The sequence below is a fragment of the Glossina fuscipes genome, unplaced genomic scaffold, assembly GCF_014805625.2.
Source record: "Glossina fuscipes isolate IAEA_lab_2018 unplaced genomic scaffold, Yale_Gfus_2 308, whole genome shotgun sequence".
Classification (NCBI taxonomy): domain Eukaryota; kingdom Metazoa; phylum Arthropoda; class Insecta; order Diptera; family Glossinidae; genus Glossina; species Glossina fuscipes.
This window is the reverse complement of record NW_023998651.1, coordinates 371,059-395,237: the sequence shown is the minus strand read 5'-3', so window position 1 is coordinate 395,237 and position 24,179 is coordinate 371,059. Positions and strand designations below refer to the sequence as shown.

Below are 24,179 nucleotides of genomic sequence, written 5' to 3'. Positions count from 1 at the left end.
GCACAATTATCTCAGCGGACTGTTGGCGCTACTTTTTTGAATACAGTGCAAAGTAGCAGCAACAACATAATCAACACGGCGCTGGTTCCTAACTTCAACCTCTTTGAGCCGGAGAAGGAAACAGAAAGGAATCAATTAGCGCTAAGCATTTTAATAAGGCAACAGCGTTGGCGACATCAAAACTAGGAACAGACCTACAATACGACAAACTGTTGAAGCTGTTGACATATTATTTAGGTCCACAGAGGAATATGTTTGCAGCACAATACAAATTCCTATCAAAATACTAGGGTGAAGAACAATCAATGGTAGATTTTGTAGCAATACTTTGACCTGATACTGTACTAATATCAACCATTATGAATTTTTTTCAAAATCCAAGTGCAAAAGTTTGCTTGCTGATATACTTTTAAGGCAATGACAACAGCATTGAAGAAATTGTGTCAAAGCCGTTGCAACTGTAAAAAAAATTTCAGCAAAAAAAGATACCAATCGTGCCAAAGCTTTACTCAAACGTAAAGTTAATAATGAACAATTGGATATTGCTGGTTTATGTTTACGTTGTGGCAAACATAACCTTTCTGCAAAGGAATCTCGCACCAGTTCAAAGCTGAAGTACAGTTTATGGTCGTGTAACAAAAGTCTGCATTGCTTCTCGTTTAGCAAATAGTCCAAATAGTAATCATAAAATCTATACAAAAATTTCGATAGAAGGGAAACCTGAAAAATTTTAAATAAATACGGACATTTGTTTCATAGGCCGGGCCAATTATATTACTAATACGCACCAATTTGAACAATTAATGGCCGAATTTCCATCTGTACACCAAAGAGCGTCAGCTTCAATCAAGAACAATCAAGAAAGTGTCCTACAGTGACTGGAGTTCAGCGTTGTTGGTGCAGGATACCGGACCGATATGGTTTTACTTCGATTATAAAGTGGATGTAAATCAAAGGTCGGTAAGCCGACACCACCCGACACGAAAATTAAGCCAAATTTTCAATACCTTCAATTACTCGAAATATTTCCACCGCCTTGATTTTTACAAAAGTGATTTACACGTCCAAGTTGATGAATTTTCATCTGAAATTCGAACGATTTTAAAACATCGAGGCACGTATCAGATAAACCACCTTTCTGTGTAAAAAAATGAGTATTCCATCAAGAACAAAATTGACTTTTACGTTTTACAAGATTATGAAAACAGCAGCGAGTGCATTAATTCGCCTCGTATTAAAATTGCAACGAATTGGGAATGTAATGAAATTAATCGTTGAACATTTAATGTTTTTAAAGGATTCATGAGTAAAGAAGTTCAGAGCGGTTATGTTCCTGTTAAAATTGTTTCGAGTTTAGTTCAAACATTTTTCTTGACTAAAATCCATGCCGTAACCGACGTAAGCCGTAAATATAAAAGGTTTATGACACTTAAGATACAGGCATATGCATACTTATCATTTGAGCCCTGTCTTACAATCAAATCGACATTGAAAAAACGAAAATGTTATAGGCAAAACCGGCATGTTTCCAGCTTCTTAATGATGGAATCAAAACTGACATTCCTGAGTTAATAGAATCACAGATAAAATATTACGCGAAATTCCGAAGACAGTAGCATATTTGGAAGACATTGTGGTGCAAGATAAGTTTTTAGCCGAGTGCAAAGCCACAATTCCCAACGAGATCATCAAGACTTGAACGGCAGGCAGCGTTCTTGACTGGCTGCTATGATAAAGCTGTTACGAAAGAAAAGCGAGCAAAATGTTAAGGTCCTGGCGAGAGCCCCTTTAAGCACAGGAATAACCTCTAACAGTTTCATAGACAACAAAGTATACGTTATTTGATATTCAACGTTGTTACAAATAAGTTCGTTGGAACTAAATTTCAAATCAATTCGGGATGCTACAAAAAGAGATGCTCAACTTTCAAAAATTATATTATAACATAATTACGAAGTACGGAATACACCATTGATTCTGAAATTTTGCTCAAACGAAAGAGGGTCCACTTCAACGAACAGTACTTAATGAACTTGATTATACTCACATGGACATAACTATAGGGATCAAATGTATATAATTATATCTTTTTAATAGAAGAGTCGAATTTTTATTTTTTATTCAAGATTATTTCTATAAATTAAATCACAAAAATCTAAATTCACTTAACAAATCAAAACAATAAACAACTCCAAACATAACCAAACTATTATAAAATAATTTCTTTTGCACAACAATAGACGTTCCCCGTGCGGCGGAAACATTGAGAAACTTAAAAGTGGGTTGTTTCCTTGGTTCACCATTGAGATGCGTATTGTGTGTAGCAAGCCGTTCAACTTTAGGCCGCTTTATACGGTCTATAGAGAAAGTCTTGATTGTATTCTCAGTCACTACTTTGAAAAATTTAGGCTTTTTTACAATGACTTTGAATGGGCCACCGTACGGTTTTTGCCGACTTTTCTTGTTTATAGCACGCATAAAAACGAACTTACAATCTTTTAATTCTTTAGGAGGGCAAGTTTTAGTTTCAAAATTTGCATAATAGCTAATTACAGACCGAAAGAATTCCTTAAAGTTGCTCGAGACGCTTGGACTATTACAATCAGGACGTGGTGATTGTGTGACTTCCCATTAATTGAATCAAGTCCGCGAAAACTTTTGGTGTGAACTATGTTCCTTGATCGCTAGCTATTCTCAGAGGAACACCAAAACGTGAAATATAATTATTGAGGAACGTCAACACCACTGCATTTGTGTTAATATCTTTCAAAACGTATGCCTCAAGCCAACAAAAACGACGATCTACAATAGTGAAGATGTAACGGCAACCTCTCGATGGTGACAATGGGCCCACTAACTCCATGTGTATGTACTCGAACCTTCCTCTGGAAAGGAGAATCTACGTGACAGGAGATTTGTATGTCGATTGACTTTCGATTTCTGACACTGAAGGCAATAATGTTGAGTTACCTACTCATACCTGGCCATAAATGCCTGGATGTAATAAGTCGCCGTGTTGATCTAGAGCCTTTGTGACATATGCCACGCATTCTTTCGAAATATTGTAACTGAGGAAATTAATACTTGTCACTCCAAAAGTACACTTATTAGATTTAATATTTTAACCGTATTCATCTAATCTCTCGAAAACCAATTTTAAATTTCCTATCTCCAATTCACTGGCAACTATGATATCGTCAATATATACAAAACTAAAATCCAAGTCCCTAAGAACCTCATTCACAAATTTCTGGAACGTCTGCGCAGAATTCCGTAACCCAAAAGACATTCTAATGAATTTGAAAATACCGAAAGGCGTCATTATAGCTGTCTTATAAATATCCTCTTCAACCATCGGAATCTGGTGATACATTTTGAACAAACCAAGTTTTGAAAAAATGTGTCCTTAAGTTCGAACTTATATCGTTTTTATGCTGCAAGGAATGCTGATCAGAAATAGTAAGATAGCTTAGTTGTTTAAAAATTCACAAGGTCGCTACTCATTTGGATCATTTTTGGGTACCAGATATAGGTGTGACGCAACAAAAGAACTGGATGACCTAGGTGTTCCATCTACCCGTCTGGCTCTTAAAAACGGAAACGCTTCGTGGGGTTGAGGCAACAACAATAATTTCTGAGAAATTAGATACCTCTCAAATATCAGCGGCAAGCTTAAACAGTTCTTTAATAAGCGCAATGCTCAATTTTTGGTCAACTTTTTTAACCATAGTCTTTTCAAAATTTCTAGGATAAAAGTAAACCCACCAAGAATGAAGAGGCTCCAATAGAAATCCGATGGGTTGCGGCGTAGATCCGTGACGAACAAAATCTTGTCGAGTTTCGACCTCAGAGAATTCCTTTCGATTAGAATTCTTTTAAATTCAAAAATTTGTCCCTGACTGGAGGATCTCGAATAGAATCAATAACGGGAGCCCACAGTATATAACAGTCCTGCAATAAGAGACCCACTGCAAGAACGACAACAGCCGTATACTTTAGGAACTTCAGCAATAAGGATCCCAACAAGAATAGGATCAGCTGTCCACCTCAGGAAATGCTAAAACTGAAACTGACACAACACCGACTCGACGTACATCCAGTCGACAACGGCGCCCACCCCTCTACTAAGGCGATTGTATATGGCATTGATTCTAAATACGTATGTTCGTCCCAAGTGAGAGAGAATTATTATAATTATACGCAAACAATATGGCAACACAGTTGGAGATCCATGTTTTTGCCTTTCTTTTCTTAGGTAAAAAGCAAGCATAGTCGCGCATAAATTCTTCTTTCTTTCATTTGAATTTTTAATATAGATTTTTAAGTATGTACTAAAAGGTAAAATTTAATTTAATTTAATAAAGAAGACCCCTAAAAGTACAACATGTTCCATCTGTTTTGATTAGAAAATTGTGTGGCAAATTGTATTTAGAGCTTTATAGAATTACTTCAAATATTGTGCAGTTGATTCTATTGTTCCTCCTCTGGGTCTGGTTTGTTATTCCTTGTTTCTATTATAATTAGATAGTGTAGTGTGATCGCATATCGTCGTATGCATCCACTTTGAAGTGCGACTGTAGCAAAAAAAGAAAAACAAAAATTTTGTCGCACTTCACCTGGCTGAGTATTGCATCTTGTAATGCAATATGATGCCAGGCGCCGCAATTTAACAATTATAATTTTGTTTAGATAAGCATAATTTAGTATAGAAATTAAGTATAAATAGTGCACGTTTTAATAAAGAACTCAATTGCTATCAAACAATTCATCTTAGCGTTTAATTCGCTGGAAATTACAAGGCGTTCAATCCGCCTGAACCACAAACATTAGGAACCGTCTCATGCCGAGCTATATTGGCAATTTGTGAGACGGAAAGACTTGGCGCACTGAAGCCGAGAGGAATAGGGATATACCCATTCTACCACAACTCCCTGTTGCAAATAAACTTCATTTATATTACAATAGTTTATGGTCGTTGTTCCTGTGTCAATCAAAAATCTTGAATTTTCAGAATTTTTGATGTTTAAATGAATGAAACTTGTCGTATTGAAAGTTTTAAGATGCAATAGTGGACTTTTGATGCTTTATTTATTCTAGTATTCTCCCAGAGTTCTGTAGTGGCATCATGAAATCCATGACTGAGTCGTTTCTTTGAAAACTTAGTCTTGTGGCCTATGGACATTATTTTTGTTCCTTACTTTGATTTCTTTAGCTGTAGAAGTGGTTATTATTGCTGTTATTATTATAACGAGTCCGTCTGTGATTATAATTTCTGTTATTATAGGAGGTGGTGCGTTTAAAAGGTGTGTTACTTCTGGGGGGGGTTCTTAGTGTTTTGATTTGTCTTGTGGTTTTAACCGGTTTAGTTGGTTTTTAGTTGGTTTTTAGGTATTTGATGATTAAAATTAGACTTGGTTGTTACGTTGATTCGAATTGTTAGTGTGATTTTTACGTTTTACATACATTATTTTTGGGTTAGTCGTTGTAGTTTTTCATATTCTAATGGTTCTGTAAAGCTTAGATTGGGCTGCAGATACCACTTATTTTATATTCTCTTCCAAACCATTTTCAGAATTTTTACAGCATAAGTATCGTTCATAACAGTTATTACTTTCTTTTCTTGTTCACTGGTGGCATTATACCCTTCGTAGTTCTTTGGTCTGCAGTTCATTTAATTCTCCTATAAACTTTAAGATTTTATCTTTATATCTTGTGACTATTTATTTCCGGTTGGCTAACTTCTGACAATGGCCGTGAATAATCCTTGTGGATTAGTCACTATATTCTAATCTCGTCTTTAGTTAAGTTGTTGGGCGAATGATTCCAATTAAGAGCAGTTCGGACATTTGGAACTAATTTGCATTAGAAAAGCTACTTTATCAACTTTTTTTTAGCAGTTGATAATGTATTGTTAATTATTTCTATTACTTTTAAAAATGTTACCAGATTTTTGTTGTTTCCACAAAAATTGGTATAACTTTAGAATATTAAATTCTTCCAACGTCGCTTTCATATCACTTTGTATTTCTCTGTTTCTGTTTTAATTTCTTGCTCTTTCAACAACTCTTTAGCTACATCGCGTTTTTGCTTAAAAATTGCAAGCTTTTTTAACAGTTCTTACTGATTTCTTGCCCTTTTAATACCTATTTGATTATATCGTACTTTTGCCTGAAAACTGCAAGCTTTTTTTAATAGTTCTTACTGATTTAAGTTTTCGCTTTGTTTTAAGATATTTATCCCTTTCTTGTACTCATACTATTTTTCAGTTCTACTATCACTTGAGATCTGAACACTTGAGATTTGAACCCACAACCACTAAGTTGCTAGTCGAGGCTCTTGCCTACTCGGCTCAATATAAAATTAAATTATTAAATATGCATTATGCATTTCATAACAAAGCATAAAAAAGTAGTATATATTTATAAATATGTAAATATTATTTTATGGTCTTTGTTGCGCTATACTCTTAAATATTTTATAATTTTTAATATAATATACACGGTTAAGGCAATGCCTATTATGTATATGTGGCTCTCTCTTACAGTCGCTACTCGGTTATTTATTTCTTTTTTGTCTAGTATCCTTATTGTTGCGTCTATGTCTTATGAGTTATATTCCTTTGCTGTGGCTCAAACGGAATAGGACATTTTGTCTCGTTTATAAAGAAGTTCAGGCGTCTGTTTGCCTTTCGTGTTCTTTGAATTTCTTTTTACTTCTCAACTTGCTCATAGGAATTTTAGCGTGAACTTTGTTTATTATTTTTTTTTCAGTCGAGGATGGCATTGCTGCTGCAATTATCTTAGTGAGTAAATACGTCCTCCGATCTTATCCACTTCGTTTTAAAGAGACAATTTACGACGGAACCTATGTAGAAAAGTTAAAATAGGATTGCAATCCGACTGTAGGCTTGTACAATGACACAGGCTACTAAACATTTTCTAATATACGGTGTGGGTTTTCCCCAGATATAAATTCTGTAAAATTAAATTTTATTTACATTATTTTATAAATACGTTTGGTAAACTCCACGGCCGATATTTGTTAAAATCATCAAATATTTGTAGTTTTTTCGTAACTGAAATTTTATTGTAAATATTTATATATGTGAGGTTCGTCTTTTGCAAACGCTATTACAGATAAATCTAAATTATTTCATCCATTTACTTTATATTGATGTAAACTAAAACACCCTAGGCATAGGGTATAAAAGAACAATTGAGTAAATATTGGAATATAATGGGTATTGGTATTCCTTATAAAATTGGATGAGTTTATGCACAAAGCATATTTTGCGGACCATACCATGATTATAATGTATATCTACTAATAATTGCAAGATCAAGAACGCCACAATGCCGAGCAAGAACGACCATTAAATATCCTACACTACTTCGATTAGTTGATAATAGACCAAACGTCATACAATATATTTATGTAAATACATAATAAACCCTCGTATTGTGGGACACTCAAAAGCCAACATGGGTCAAATTTAGCAAGCTTAATTTACTTATCAAAGATTTTATTATTTTCCGATTATTTTCGTCATAGCAAACCACAAATTCGGCTGTTTCATCGTAGAAGCGTTTGCTTTCATGAGAGCCTCTCTGTAGAGTGATGTTTAAAAAATAGATCTACGTGATCCAAATTTCCTATGGTTGACTTACTAAGAAAAAATGTTCATCATAAAGTATTAAAAATTAAAACATTTGGCGTGTAAAGCCTTACTTTTTATTAGAACTCTTATAAGGATTGGGATTCAAAAAATACACCTGCGTGGTTAATTTTTATGTGAAATTGTTATTATGAACGGATTTTTGTTAAAAAATATTGAAAATTAAGCATTTTTACCATACAAAAAATTATCTCAGGAAGGATTACATGGCAAGCGTTCCAAAAAATGGCCAGATCCTATCTAATTTCACTAATTACTAAGCGATTTTTGTCGGAAAATTCTAAAAATTAGAATATTTTTCAAGTAACTTATCAAAATAAGACGTTATATACGGAGTGAATGAAAGCACAAGTGCTCGAAATGTAGGTGCTATTATATATTGGGTATGGAAGTCGAAGCAGAAGAAAATAAATGAATTATAAAATTATACCAGAAAAGATACGTAAAAGAGCTATGGAAAAGACTATTTGCTCTACAGATGCCTTTTGGGGACTGGCCAAAATTATGGAATACTCTATAGTGGCTTTTCAGTTAACTTTGCTGAATATTCAATTTCATAGCAGTGATAAAAGCTACAAGTCGTTAGAAAGTGAATATTTTGTCACAAAAGATTGAATTTATTCGCAGTTTCGAGAAGAAAATCTGCCAGAAAAAAGCATGTAGAGGATTCCTCAAGCTGTGATAATATAATTACCTCATTTTTTTTTTGTGGTTAAAAATCAAATCGTTAATCGGAGGAGTAAATATATTCATGTCGAATACCATTATATACATTTTTTGGAAAGCCAAAGAAATTGATATCAGACGTCATCACCAGATAACGTACCTGAAAATTTAGCTAAATTCTTGCCAAACATAAAACATTCGAAATTTCATACTATGTTATATATAGAATTTTGAAAGAGATATAAAATGGCATCCACTATAGGTTAAGCGGAAGATTGTTGGACTGTGAGTTAAGTTCTTAAGTTCTTCTATACTTAAAATTCTATGCTTATGCTTTATGTAATGCAGTTAACTTATCGTGATGAAAGGCTTTTAGACCATGGTTTCAGAAAAATAGGCGGCTAGTTAATGTTGCTAATTTACATACTTATAAAAAAAAATGTTTTTCCTTGTTTGATTTATTTTTCATCAGGTTTGACGTAAAAAGCTGCTTTAGGAACGTTATGCCTATATATAAACATACAATCTAGTGCAAATGTACACATTCATCCACAAATATATATATATATATATTTATACAAACCCAAAAGTAAATCTAAATGACAACAACCACTAGTGGTACTGATAGTCGTAGTAAGGTTATTAAATTAACATTTCAGCCATTGCCTCATTTGATTGCCACACTAATAACAAACGTTATCAGAAACACGGAAAATGAGTCAAAATATGACTTGCAAAATTTGATGAAAGTATCCCACTTAAAGTATCCACCTTAAACTGATAAAAGCTGATTATCAATTTTTAAAGCATAGCAAGCAAAAAGAAACATGTAAATAACACAGTCATTCTTTTCGAAAGCAATCTTTATATTAAAATTATTTAAGCAAACAGCAGACAGAAATTACAATAAAGGCGAATTCCAAGAATTATATTTTAACAGGTAATTTTTATTCTAAGACTACATAGGGTAACACCGTTAACAGTTCATCGTTGTAAGAATGCAATTGTAAGACTTCGTGCCATTCTTTAAACTGTTGTAGGCGGCTAGAGTTTCCATGCTGAGGTGTGTCCTTATCGAATGCCCGTACGCCAATACGATATTCCTCGTATGGAACGGCAAATTTAGATTGATCAACCTGTTTTGTCTTTGATTTGACCTGCTGACGAAGTTGCCTCTCATCTTCATCCCAAGTATTACTACCACCACTGCCACTGTCGTTATTAATATCATCAGTAGGATCTAAGTTTTTTTTCGCACACGCGCTTTTATCAACTAAGCCCTTCAAATTAATATATTTACCACTATGATTATTAGTTGTGTATACACTATAGACATCGCAAATTGCATTTGGGATTTGTTCAATCATTAATTTATTATGATGTTGCAGAGATGGAGAAAGAGTTTCTTGATTACTTTCATGCCCCAGCTTTTCTTGACTTGAAAAATAATAAATATTATTGAATGACGAAAGAAGATTATTATTTTCCAATGGCAAATCGTCGTCGCCAATATGTTTGTCACAATTTCCATTATCATCACAATCACGGTGACAAACGTTTATTGAAGTATTTGAACTGCCGGTTAAATATTCTGATTCAGACGGAGATATGGAAGTTTGCAACTGTTTTGTATTAAATTCACAAGAAAGTTTAATACGGCTTACTTCTTCATGCGCTTCAACCAATTTTTTGTAGCAGCCACTTTTCTCATTCTCTAGATGCGCACTGCCAACTTCCTCTTCGCTACTAAAATCAGTGACATCGTCTAATATTGAAGCGCCAAGTTCTTCCGAAAAAAACAACTGATTATGTAAATTCCCTTTAGAAGAACCCATTTTTTTTTCTAAGCTCCCTCTTATTGAAATTTGCGTCCCTAGGGTTTTAACATCGTCCCGTCTTTGAAATTTGGAAGTTAACTTGCAACCTGTTTTCTCTTGCTGAACTTGGCTTTCTTCGGCTGTAATTAAGCTAGCTGCTAATGCGGGGTTTCCCCTTGGTTCTATATATCTGTCTTGAGTGTACATATTTTTCCCAATATTTACGAAAGCTTCCGATGAATTGGCGTATGGGTTTGTACGGAACTTACTTTTGCTAGGAGTCTTCTTTATAGTAAGCACTATTGAGGTAGAATTAGATGAACGAGCTATTACTTCATGAAAATCACCACCGCACTCATTGCTTCCCTCATCATAGGCTGCTAGATTACGTTTTTCAGAAATGCAGTTGTCCATTTTATCGTCTTCATCTTCATCGTCATTAGTTTCTACTACAGCAGAATTTTCGTTAATAAAGTGGCTATCGATTTCAGATAGATCTTCTTCTTCATCTGTGCTATTGATGTTGGTATTGCTTAACGCTACTTGCTTGTGCGTAGCTATATCACTGTTAGCGGCAGTTTTCAATCTCTTAATAGTCCGACGACATCCATGCTTACTTAGAGTCCTTTTTTCCATTATTTTACGCTTCCTATATTTGCTTTTCCAAAAACCTTCCTTATCTTGCTCACAACGAGTATTTTCCTTGTCGTAGTATTTTGGCTCATTAATTAGTTTTGTTTCATTATCACTAGAAGCATTGCCCTCACTTTTTCGTCGCCTCCTTAAACAACTTACACTATTATCATCGCTTTCAATATGCTTTCGATTTAAATGTGGTGCTGCTAAAACTAAAAGAGGTGCAGTTGTCGTCTGATCGCTAAAATAGTTACCAGTACGTATAGGAGTGGTCTGTGAAGAATCAGACACATTGACAAATAGATTAATGTCGTCTTTTGTTACAGGGTCAGCGCTCCCTTCATAATTAGCAGAAGTTGATATTTCACTTTTTTCTAACTGCTGATTTTCTTCATCAACCATCGACAAGGTACTTCGAGTTTCCGTGTTATTTCTCTGTATAGAGTTTCCTACCAAAGTTGTTCTCGCCACACCAAGGAATGGCAAGTTCTTTAATTTTTCTATTAACAATGAATTCCTTTTACGTTTGTAATTACTTGTAAAAAGTACAGCAGTGAGATCTTTAAGAATGCGTTCTTTTATAAGGGACCCATATCGAGGGACCACGTTATAGCCGTCAACCATTTTCTTCTTATCTAAATAATCAGTTTCTACGATCACATTTTTCAGCTCGCATGAATGATTCCAATTGCCGTTAACGTGCTCTATGAAAGTATTATGTAATGCTTTAATGTGAAATCCAGTGATTTGTTGGGTTTCAATTTCAAATCGATATTTTGCTTTGCATTTCGGATCCTCCTGTGTTTGATAAATGGGTATGTTAGGATGACGAGTAGGTGATAAAACGTGTTGATTTGGTTGCTGCCTTTGGGAGGTAAACCTACTAATTAATATTTCCTTCCCGATTTCTTTTTCAACTAAACTTCGTTTATTGCACGCTTCATTCGATCTCTCTTCGTCTCCGCTGCAAGCAGACCCATTTTTCTTGTTAGCAGCCAAATCCGCGATTATTGTATGCAAAGGGTCTTCTTCATTATCATCAAAATCGAAATCAAATATCGATTTCTTATGCTTTAGTCTTGGCGTGAGGCATGAAGTTAAACTTGATGATAACTGCGAATTTGCAATTATATCGTGTTGAACAACTTTTGAGGCTATAAGTTCATCAGCAGCCGCTGCTACCGGCATTTGACATTGTTCCAAAGCAACGGTTATGTTGGAATTCGTTTGATTAATGTTGGTTGAATCTTCGTCAACTTTCTTGAATTTGTCGACATCTCTGAATTTCTCGGGCGTTATCTCGACAGTCGTGCAAGTACATGGTAAGCTGTCTTCCGTAAATTTAATCAGCGAAACGGGAACAAATTTTTTAGTCAGCTCACAAATCTGAGCTCTTATCGCTGAAATTGAGTTCACTGTTGTTACAGCAACGCTACAGGCGTTTTCTAATGACTCTGATTTTATGTCAGAGCAGGAATTACTATTTGCGTCTTGCGTATGATTTTCCCGTGGAGTTATCGATACCATCTTTGAAGCCAGTATACTATCATCTGTCAGCGTAAAGCTATCATCTACAATATTACGTAAAGAGCAGGAAACACAATTTCAATAAACATATATTATACAGTACCTGGATGAGTTTCCGCAATTGATTTGTCGGGTGTAGAGCGCGTGGCGACGGTAGACATGGTAGCATTTGTTGAGCAGGCATCTAAGGTACGCGGTGAATGTAGTGAAGGCTCTTATTTGTTCATAGAAAAAAAAAATGCCGTACTACTTGATGTGGTTGCTATTATATATATGTTTCATACCTGAACAAGACGATTCGGGCCCTGAAAATGCTTGTTGTTGACTCTGTAGTTGCGAGCTTATGCTAGTGGAGGGCGATATTACTACTTCTGCAAGCTCAGATGCTTCTGCAACTAATTTACGACTTTTTATTTCAGCATAAAGCTCTTTTGTTGTTTTCACCTTTTTAACTCCAATACCCAACGATGATATTAGCATTTCGGATGATAAGCTGACTTCCTTTGCAATAATGGAATCAATCCCTTTAGAACCCTTCTTACGCCCACGTTTCTTTGGCACCTTTACCTCATCTGTAGTACATATACGTGACACTGCTTGTTTCATTTCAAGTATGGGCACAATCGAATCTTTTAAGTAAGTAGACGGGGTGTAATTCTCATGTTTATATGTACCTTGTTGCTTTTGAACAATTGTGTCGTCATTGTTTTGACTTGTGTTGTAAAAAACATGCGGAAATTTTTCAGCTTTACCCAATTCAAACTGTGAAATACGACTGTTTGAGGTGCTATCATTTGAGTTAATTCCCACACCGCCAAAGTGTGTAAACTTAGTTGATGTTTTTGGTGATATCTTCACATCCAGTACGTTAGGTGAAGAGCTTTGGTTGTTGTTGCTGGCGGTAGAGCTCACGCCATCAATAATAACGTCACGGTTACATTTGTATTCTGAAACACGGTCACACGTGGGCTGTCCTGAAGCCTGTTTGAATTTGCCGGCAAATGTCAAATCTGACTTAGGCACTTTGTCCACAACTTGTGATTGATTATTCGTCATGGACACTGAACAATTCGCATTAACCATTATTTTTTCCATAGGAAATACTGAACTTATGGAACTATTTGAAAGCGAAAGAATTTCTAAAAGATAAAAAAAAAATTAGTGGTTTTTCGTAGTTTTTCTCTTTCGCAAAAATTGATAAGCATACCAGAGATGCTGGATATAGGACACACTGAACACGACTTTGTCTCTCCAATGAAAGGTTTGCTCACACAATCGTTGTCAAGAGAAGCCACGTCGAATTCAATGGAATTGGTTGCCTCTCGACGTTTTTTATTTACCCTGGATTTTCGAGATTTGGATGAAGACGATATGCTATTAACTTTTGGATCAACAACTAAATGGTGTTCATTGGTCTCCACGGAATTTGTGTCTTGCAGATCAATGATTATCGGAGGAACATTTGCAGTTTTGGTGCAATTCGTACAATTGGAGGGCATAAATACGATCTCGGAATTTGAATTCGAAGAATGGTCTATGATTAAAGTCTCTACTGCTTGTACCGTATCAGTATCACGTTTTGCAATTGCTTTATGCGGCTTTACCGATGAACCCCTCGAATTACCACATACGTTATCACTGCTAGCATTTAGGCCCGATAATAGATTGGCAAAACTTGTGGGTTGTTGCTGCTTCTGCTCATACGCGTTTCTGCTTAATCTCTTTGTACTGCTTAGATTAGCACTTTTGGTCAAGGATGAAATTGGAGCAGAGTTCGATGTAGTGTTAGGCAGAAAATCGCTATTGGCTTCAATATTTCTAGAGTAAATGAAATCATTTGGTAAATTCCGTTCAGTTTGAGAGTGAAATTGCAATGGTCGCTGGGACTGTGGGTAACTTTGATTGGATTGCAGGCTATAGTTAGCAGAATCAGATTGAAAACGCATCTGAGTTGCTTGCGACGGTGGTTGCGATGGCTCCGCTCCAAAGTTAGACATAGAAAGGCCCGATATGAGAGGAGTATTGTTTACATGTAAGGTCGTAGTTAACGTTGCTTCATTTTGATGGGTTTGTTGCATGCCAACCATTTCACGCCACCTTTTCAGGAGCGACTTGGCCCGTCGAGCCAAATGTTCACACTTTGTACGCCGTCTCAACTGATTAATGTACTTCGCCAATCGGGTGGTCTCCAAATGTGCTTTTGTAACTGTCGTGCTTTCAAGCGTTGTGATAACAGATAGAACAGCGTCCATATTAACAACCTTTATATAATTATTAGTTATTGAATTTGGAAACGCTGTGCAATTGTCAGTTTAACTTACATCATAATTTTGATCTAGTGCTTGCGATAAACGTAAGGTTAGATCTAGAATCTGCCTATTATTCATTTAGAACCAATATGAATTGTTTCGGTTTTTTTACCGGTTATTTTGTTTTAGTTACTTTAGTTGTTGCTTCAGAAAATTTTTCCAGTCGCTAGATCCGAAACCATATCAAAACAATTATCGATGCCACCGTCGTTACCATCGAAAAGTCAATCCATTTCAAGTTAATATTTAAGACAGCCCCAAACAGTTTTCGAAAATAATTAGTTGAAACGGAGAGAACCAAATGTAGTTTTAGACACAGATGATTTAAGTAAAATTTTTTATATATGCAACACCGCACTTAATATAAAAGCCCAAGGTTCTAGAATGGAATGAAAAGTATCAGGTGAGGAAGTAACAGAGCTCTTAAAGCGAGTAGTACGTACCCATCAATTGAAATTTTTTTATAGGCAAGAAACTATATTCGTTTGTCTGTCTTTCTGGATCCTCAAGTTGATGTAAATATGATACGCGGCCATATAAGAGTTCGGCGTACAATTGCCCACGTGCGCAGACACGCCTATAACAGAAGTGGAACATGGTATATATACATCATATATATGTATACAGAGATATATGGTGTATATATGGTGTATATACATATTTGGACATATATTTATATATACATACATATATATAAATGTGTGTATGTTGTGTCCACATATGGATTGAGTATGTGTATACGTGTGTGTACGTCCCGTTGGCGTATAGAAAGACCGTACATATTTATATACAATTTTTTATAATGGAGAGGTAATGCTTTTAGTTTAAATAACATACACACGATTTCAAGAGACAAACACATATAAGTAAATTTCACCATTTATAAGACCTTCGATGTAAAATATTTCGAATACATTTATATACATTTCACAAATCGAACGTGTTTCTTTTAATGAATAAACTAACGGTAACAAAAACAGTCTGAAAATGCATTAACGAAACGTAGTGTAAACAACACATTGCTTTTCAGCAATGGTAGGTGACAATTATTCGTAGATATTTATGCGGATGTATTAATTAATTTTAATGTCACATTTGAAATTTAGCTTTTCTGGGAGGTACAACAAAACGGTTAATCACATGTGATAGATCCTTGATGTATTTCATCTGCACGGCAGGACGGAGTAAATGACAAACCAGTCGAACTGAAAATTGCAAAAACCCTTTGAAAAGAAATCCGAGAAAAATCGAGAAAGTCTAATTCATTAATTTTTTTTAAATGTGGTATTCCAAACGCTAACTATATATTTGCCCATTTCACAAATTTTTTTATCCAACAAGTGTGCTAAGAAGAAGAAATTGTTATCAGATGATATATTTTACATTTTGATTTTAGATGACAAAACATTCTTATTCTGCGATACAGGAAATTATTACGATTTACATGTAATGTGAAGATTGCGACTTATATATGAGAGCTGCGTAATACGCTGCGAAACTCATTCAAATACTGGAACCACTGTCAATATGAAAATCGCGCAAGCATCGCTACAGTGTGTTTTCCATATAGGGTCTTTTTGAGATTTATTTATGAAGAAAAAGGAACTTTTATAAATGTAAAATACCACTCTATTACAATTACGTCAGATACACACAGATATCTATGTGCCGTGGACACGTCCCACTGTTCACTACAAAATTTGTTAAAACGGTGGTTTTTACAAACTCCACTTTGTTTCTTGATAACTTTATAGTTGCAACATTCCCACTGAAATTCGAAAATATTGTCCGCCAAAAAGATGAAGTTGGTTACATCTCGAACTCCTTTATAGCATAAGCTTCATTATAGTGTCACTGTCTTCATTTTTTTTACATGGCTTACAAAGCTTTTAGATCTTTTCTTGTGCTCATTAATATGTTTTTTCTTGTATTATTTTATTGATATTTGTACGCTTTACTGAATAACATATGGCAACTAAACTATACATGATTCACAGCCAACAATGGCAGTTCATAAAACTATAGTTCTATAATTTCAATTTTGTTGACACACGCGTCTTCGCGTAGTATTAAATATTAAAAAATTATTTTTCTTTTAACTTTTGCAAAAGTTATTTAGTTTGGTACCCAATTTCACGCAATTTTTAGGCATTACGAGATTTTCTACTTTTTTTAATAGTGATGGCAGTGACAACGTTGAGGTTTTTATTTTTATGTTACACATTCATATTACACTCCTTATTTTACTTAAAGGTACAACTAAAAATATTAACTGAATTTACTTCATTTATTTCATTTCGTTTATTTTTCGTCTTTAGAACATAAAGCAAAAGTGGAAATACCTCTTTTCTGTTTGACACGAGAACGTCGAAAAAATTAGTTAATGCACGCACGGCATGCTCTATAAATGCTGAAATTTTATGCGAAGTTGAAATGAAACAAAAAAGTACTGAGCAAAAGAGACAGCATGGTATGGCACTCACATTTATAACTCTAAATTAAATACAACAACAAATCGCCTCGTCGTATAGTGATTATATTTACCTAATGATAAGTTTAATATTTGATATTCAATTGTTTTGACATTAGATAATAAAATAAAAAAAAATAGCTGAGGCGATACTATTTGTCAAGCCATGCCGTTGCATGCCTTTGTAAATACATATATGTTCTAAAGAATAGGCTTTATGTATTTATACTACCGTTAAATACATAAGGATTTATAGTCAAAATAATATCAAATGGAGACTGAAAGCTTGTTGCTTATCAGTATAATTTATTGTTTTAGTAGCCAACAATGAAAAATAAAATTCCATTTTCAATCTGTTTCCATTGAACATAAATGCATGCGGTCACAAAGTTGGACATTTTAAATCTATAGATGTCTGGTTTAACAGAAAATGTAAATGGATTATAGCTAGCTAAGCCAGCATTTCCCATAGCAGCACACCATAAAATCTGAAGAAAGATAGTTTACATGTTGCTCTTGTTAATGTTACTAAAAATTATCGTGATTGACAATGCTGTCACTCAACTTTCTGGTACTCATAAAACACTTTTAATCATTAGAAAATTAGTACTTGCAGGATGTCTACTTTGGCTTTAACCACTTATAAAATTAATCGAAATGTTATCATTTCGTAGATTGCTGAATACTAGTGAATGAATTCACGAATTCTTCTGCTGCTGAATGAATGAATTTCCCCTCAATGGCTTTATTATGTTCTTTTGTTTTTCTGAATTACTTTGCTTAATTTCATTGTCATGCTTGAAGTGTCAAACGTGATATAAACTATCAGATGTCACACATCACACATGCACACGAAGTAAATTTGTCGGGTTTTGTAGTGTATGCGTATTTATCATGGCTGAACTATAAAACAGCTGTTTTGGGGGAAAAAATTTTTCAAAAATCATTCCTAACAGTTGACTTCTATTATCAATTTATGCATTCATTTGACTTTGCCTAAGTAAAATAATCGAGTAACGCTAAGCTTAACCAGTCAAAAAATGTTTTTCATTTAAAAAATAACATGTATTAATTGCGCTATTTTTTACCTATAAAATTCATTGTACAGTTAAATGATGCGTTACCACACGAAGAACGTCAACGAGACTAAAACAACGGAATTGTATTAATGTAAAATATTTTGAGTCTGATAATAGACATAGCCATATAGAGTTTGTTCAAAATATAGAAATTATAGAAACGAGTGAAATTATATGTAAATTTCAAAATGCGTGTTAGACTTTAATTTTATCATCTTTGCTAAGATTTTTTAAGCAACTGAAAATAACCCGCATTTAAAATGTATAAATAAGTTTACCTTTATCTTATTGGAATTTATGAAAGCTTGGTTTTTTAAAAATGCATCATTCTGAAATCACAACTATGGATTGGATGGATTGCAAAAAAATTACAGAGAGAACGTGTAATCAAAAGAACAACAAATACAAGCATTTTAGGAAATATATTTTAATTCAAGCCTGGTGTTATTGCATTTGTTAAATTGCAAAATTTTCATTGACTTCAGGTGTAACTTTAATGGGAATGTCTTGTTTCCGACTGCAAACGTACGTCTCTTTTAATCGAAACTGTGTCAGACTAATAGAAAAATATACTGCTTGACTATGTTTCGCTCGCACTTATCATTTCTCACAATTACAAGCACTTTGTTATGGAGTCGATTTCCATATCTTTTACTTCAGCTTTATAGTCCAGCTTTAATGTGAATAATATGCCAAGTTTTTTCTTAATAGGGACAGTTGCCTAATTTTCGATATTTGTTGATGAAAATTGGCCAAATTCCTGATATTTTCTGATGATAGTGGTCAGCATGCGCAGGTGTTCAAATATACCTCTCCCACATGCACATTCGCATCTGTAAAACAACAAAACTGCTAACGCTTTCACTTTTTAGTTGGTTTGCATCACGTGTAAAAGCGTTCGGCATTGTTTGCCGAATTTCGGTGTTTTTTGAATAACGGGTGCTCAACAGCTGTTAAATACACTTCCTCACATCTGTGACATTAGAAAAAAGGTAAATATCTCATGTTTTGTGTTGATGTTACTTGTTCAGAGTTGCATGAAGAATAAAGAAATAAATTATCTTGCTAACAAATTTTCAGGGTTACTCTCTGTCGGCTTAAAATTCAAAGTCACAGTTTTAAATCTGATCGCATTTAAACACTCAAGCTGTACAAATTTTCGTTGAACTGGATGCATAAGTTATATTCCATTGGCTAAGCTCATACCTACTCTGTATACAAAGAAGAAAAAACTATAATTATTCAACAAAATCAAAGCAAAACAGAGAACGATTAGGCAGAAATGCTTGAATTTTTAAGAGATCCGTAGTATGTTTCGCGACTTTCGCGAAAGAGAACCGTTATGAAACAGAGAAGAACTCTATGGGATGCTTTTACTACCCCTACACTAGCTGAAAATGTAAAAGTAAAAGAATGTATTTGTACATATACATGTTTGCATAGTTGCATGTACGTTTCTACTGTAGGATTATTGCTTTGATCTATTTTATTTTACTTACTGCTATTTAATCTACTTTATGCAAGCTTTGCATTTTACAAAACTTTACTCCAATTATAATAACCTAGTTTAGCACAACAGTGTCTGTAAGCAATAACCAACATTTAATAATCTGGTTTAGCACAACTGAGACTTAAAGCAATAGCCTACATTAGACAAGAGGCTCGATTAATCAAATAGCCCAGCGTAAGTACAAACAAGTTACGATATAAGTTTGCTTATAAGCAATAGTGAAGAGATTAGTAAACAATAAGAAATCATCAACAAAGTGAAACACAACAATTAAAGAAACATTTAACAAACTAATTTATCGTGTATCACTCCAAGCTTTTAAATAGATGTGGTCAACAATTAGCCCAAGCCTTGCTTCAAGGATAACACATATAATAATATAGTTTCAAAATTTTGAGTTTACATTTTTATCTTTCACCGCATTTTACTATTAATATATCGATAGATGAAATATATAAATAATAAATAAAACGATCTGAAATCCAAATTAACTTGATCTTCTTCAAAACTAAATTAGAAAAAGAACACAAATAGTTTCATTAAATAACTCGTCATCCTCTTTGAAATCACATGGAATTTAGCGAGGGAAATCATTCTTTTCCCTCCTCAGCTCAAGTATCACGGCGTTAAATGACTTGTCTTGGTCGATTTTCCTCCTTAACAACTGGTATTGCTTCTTATTAATTGTACGAGTTCGTCTCTGAATCATTTTTCATTTTCGAGTTGGTTTCCAAGCAAACCGCAAGTTAGATGGCGTTTTCCGCTTCTGGTCTTCATTTTGCTAGCAAAAAAAAAAAAAAAACATTAAATCCGTTATTTAAATCACTAAATCTGCACTAAACAAAAATTAGATTTGCTATTTCAATACTAATTAATAAAGCACTAAAGTGTACTTACAGGCGTTCTCCGCTTAATATAGTACATGTAAAGCCACGGTTTCGACGCAACACGGTACAAAATCTGCGAAAATTATAACACGGACTTGATACAAGACGATTTCACAATATTAAATACGTTTCTTTCAATCGACTTTTGAATTTACTTTTATTTTATTGTTGATAAAACGAGCTTCAATATATGATAGATATTAATTTTTGAATACATTTTTAACTTTTTTATTCCATTATAATATCGCGTTGCATATGTGTTTTTTATAAAAACTTGAACTTAGCTTACTTTTTATTATTATTATAATTTTAGACTAATGAAATAAATTCTTAGACTAAAAAAAAAACATTGAGCACTAGCAACACAAGCTATCGGCTCTAATTTATAAAAGTATGTTAGATATTAAGCCTAGTAGTTTTAATAAAATAATATATTGTATTGATATTCTGTTCTGTAGCTGATTGTAGAATGTCCATAGGATTAGTCGCTCCAAATGCAATACTTTTAGCCAAGCAAAAATTAAGGCAGTCACAGAGGATGTGCCTTATTGTGAGAATTTGTCCACAATTGCAGATTGGAGAGAAGGACTTCTTTAAGATCCATTAGTGAGTAGCAATTGTATGACCAAGGCGAATTCTCGGAAATGTTTCAATTTTGATTTTCCCAACATTTCTTGGAAATGAAGGTGAAATTAATTGAAGGTTAATAGAAGAGTAGTGCTGATGATGGTATTGTAGATTTCCTTCTGTAATTTTCTCTTTAACTTTTTTTCCAAGGTATCTTTGAAGATCCAACTTTTCCATGACATCGTCCTTAGTTAGAGGAGCAGAAGCAGCATACTTTGCCGCTCGATCAGCCTGCTCATTTCTCAATAAACCGATATGACTTGGTACCCAAAGCATTATAATTTTGTGTGTTGTAATGATATTCCTTAATTTGTTGATGGTGCTCCATCTCGAAGTCGAACGATTCCGAATAGCTTGTAATACGGACAAACTGTCAGTAACAATGACGGTTTTGAGTTTGTTTTTATGGGAAAGGTTCGCAGCGTGAACGATAGTTATGGCTTCGGTAGTGAAGGTTGAAATAATTTCGTGAAGTATATGATGGAGAAGAACCTGACCTGAAGCTTCTACGCCACGAGCAGGTGGCAGACCAGAAGATTTTGAGCTGTGTATAAAAGATTCCAACCGTTATTCTTCAGTACTCGGGCTTTTAAGCTGTTAGATTCCTGAAGACGTAATTTAAAATATCTTCTTTCTTGTGCATAAACAACGAAATGCCCAAGGAGTAATCTTTTAAAATCCACGGAGGTTTAAAACCAAAATAGCGGAAAATTTTTAAGGAAGTGTTCAATTCCTTTGCGATGTAGTGAATTGCAGATGCGGGGACTCTCGAATTTTCTTGGCAATAATAACTTTTCTCACAACTTCACCGAGAATAGATTTGTTTGAATTAAGAAGCTTGGGGACGATTCTAGCTTTTAACTCATGAAGTCCACATTCCGAAGCTGGGAGACTAGTTTCAATTATAATATTGTTGATGGGCGTCATCTGAAAAGCATACCAACTTGCTCTAAGATGGACCGGTTTAAGGATGTTGATATTAAGTTTGCAGTTATTGCTATAAATTAGTTGATTTTGCTGAAACAAGCACTTTGGTAAGGTAAGCAAGCAACGTACTGTATAAAATTCACCCTTGTTAAAATAGAATTTTTTAACCGAAGACAGTGTGTTTTCCAACGATATTTGTTGGAAAACGTGAGCCCGAGAAAATGGAGCGCCTGCACGTTTAGTGCTGGTGAGACATTAATATGCATCAGTAAATTTCCGCATCACATATCTGCATTTGACAAAAGTGTACGTTTTTTAATTTTTGTATAGAAATTTTGGCGCCTGACGAGTCTGCCCATGTGGAGATCTCTCGTCCAATAGATTCGAGGATGTTGATTGCCTTCGTGCTATCTTTTTCTTTTGTTAAATGTGTACATTGTCCGCGTAGAGACAATGTTCGAATCTGGGTACGCGGCAAAGAATTTTACTAATTTCATTGGAAGCGATCTGAAAGAGTATGACAGAAAGAAAAGATCCTTGTGGAATGCCATTCATTAGCGGAAAGGAATCAGACAGATGATTGTTAATTCTAACTTCAAACCGCCGATGCGACATGAATGATTTGATGTAGTTGAAGAGTTTGAGCCCAACATTCCATGATTTCAAGAGCCTTAAAATAACATGAAGACCTACTCTGTCAAATGTTTTTCGAAATCAATTAGAAATGATTCGCAAAATGCTTTGCTTGTAAAATAATCAATATATAAAAAGCGTCGACGCGCCTTCTACCCCGCTTGAAACCAACTTGTTGCTTTGTTATCAGGTTCTTGGACTTAAGAAAACAAGGTGATCTAGACGCTATAATCTCTTCGAATACTTTTGAGAGGCAAGATAAGAGATTGGACGACAGTCCGATGCGATTTTTTGACTTTGGAATTGGAGCAACTGCTGCCAGTTTCCACATGTAGGGTATATGACCAGTCAAAAATACAGTATTTTATAGGTCCAGGAATTTATTTAAATTAGACATCTCATTTCAAATGAGATCCGATCTAGACCTGCCCCTCGATTTGGAGGGACAACTTTTAAGTTCTAAGGTAGATATACAATTTTCCAGGAAAATGGCACTGCCAATAGCATTTGAAAGAGAAATCGGAAACCTTTTATTTTCGATGAAAGCACTGGAAAAGTTGCTGTCAGAGGAGTATATCACACTTTTCCATAATAATTAGAAATCTTATCTGGCAGAAAGTTCATTCAAATTTGAAGTTCCATGGAGTTTGTTGATTTTGCTCCAGACAACTTTTATTGATGTATTTCTGTGAATTCTTTTCGAAAAAAGTTTGAAACTAAGTGCCCTTGATTCTCGTAATTCCTTCCTCAACAGAGCATTGGCCTTTTTAATTTATGTGGATGTTTGGAAGAAAATTTCGTAATAAAATTCTTAGGTATCTTGTAGCAAGGGTCTGATGCTACATGTACAACATTGTACTTGTGTTTTTTCGCTTTTTTGATTTACATTATATCGGTGTTTAAATTGTGTTATCCTATATAATATCTATCGGTTCGAACTAATCGGCTAAAGTACTTTTGCTTTCGTATTCTTGAATATTTCATACAATGGTTGTTAATGTAAAGCAGCAGGAGATAAAATATACACATCCGGTTTTCAGTACATAGTTTTTCCGCTTGTAATTTTAATTTTGTTTAAATTTTTATAAAATTTACAAATCGCAGCTTGTTACACTGAAACTTTCAAACGTTCATGCACTTTGCACTTTTTTTTTTGGTTTCCAACCAGCACAGAGGCACTCCTGCAACCAGAACAGAACCAAATTGCAAGTGAATCCCTAAGCCATCGCAAACAGGTAAAGGCTTAGCAACCAGTACAGTAATCAACACCAATTAATTTTATATTATTAATTATTATATTAAGGTTAAAAGTTACTTTAATTACGATATAGGCAAATCGCGCGTATTAAGCAACGTTGTTTTGATAGACTTTAAAGAATCCGATATTGAGATTAAGTAATAGACATCACTTAGATT

At 34.4% G+C, this 24,179-nt stretch overlaps 1 protein-coding gene and 1 long non-coding RNA gene across 5 annotated transcripts; one reads left to right on the top strand and one right to left on the bottom strand.

Moving 5' to 3' along the window:
• Nucleotides 1-9,132: 9,132 nt before the first annotated feature.
• LOC119643009 (mediator of RNA polymerase II transcription subunit 26) lies at nucleotides 9,133-17,690 on the bottom strand. Of its 4 annotated transcripts, XM_038042370.1 has the most exons (8): nucleotides 16,973-17,059; nucleotides 15,074-15,207; nucleotides 14,643-15,009; nucleotides 13,529-14,582; nucleotides 12,996-13,460; nucleotides 12,606-12,914; nucleotides 12,425-12,535; nucleotides 9,133-12,365 (listed from the first exon to the last, which is right to left on the bottom strand). In XM_038042370.1, exons 3-8 carry the CDS (start codon nucleotides 14,706-14,708, stop codon nucleotides 9,289-9,291), a joined length of 5,082 nt encoding a protein of 1,693 aa, XP_037898298.1. In that variant the 5' UTR covers nucleotides 14,709-15,009; nucleotides 15,074-15,207; nucleotides 16,973-17,059; the 3' UTR covers nucleotides 9,133-9,288. The 4 variants fall into 4 exon arrangements, with proteins under 4 accessions (XP_037898298.1, XP_037898297.1, XP_037898294.1 ...); XM_038042369.1 differs by lacking the exon at nucleotides 16,973-17,059 and adding an exon at nucleotides 17,608-17,690 and having other exon boundaries at nucleotides 12,606-13,460; XM_038042366.1 differs by having other exon boundaries at nucleotides 12,606-13,460.
• LOC119643010 lies at nucleotides 16,806-19,751 on the top strand. The gene is made up of 4 exons (XR_005248196.1): nucleotides 16,806-16,883; nucleotides 16,949-17,100; nucleotides 18,891-19,171; nucleotides 19,260-19,751. It is a non-coding gene; the product is annotated as an uncharacterized LOC119643010 (long non-coding RNA).
• The last annotated feature ends 4,428 nt before the right edge of the window (nucleotides 19,752-24,179 follow it).

Coding starts and splice junctions, on each gene's coding strand:
- LOC119643009 (XM_038042369.1), bottom strand. CDS start 14,708: ATGAATAATAGGCAGATTCTAGATCTAACCTTACGTTTATCGCAAGCA. Junction 13,461..13,528: donor TCCTATATCCAGCATCTCTG/GTATGCTTATCA, acceptor TTTATCTTTTAG/AAATTCTTTCGCTTTCAAAT. Junction 12,536..12,605: donor GCCCGAATCGTCTTGTTCAG/GTATGAAACATA, acceptor TGAACAAATAAG/AGCCTTCACTACATTCACCG.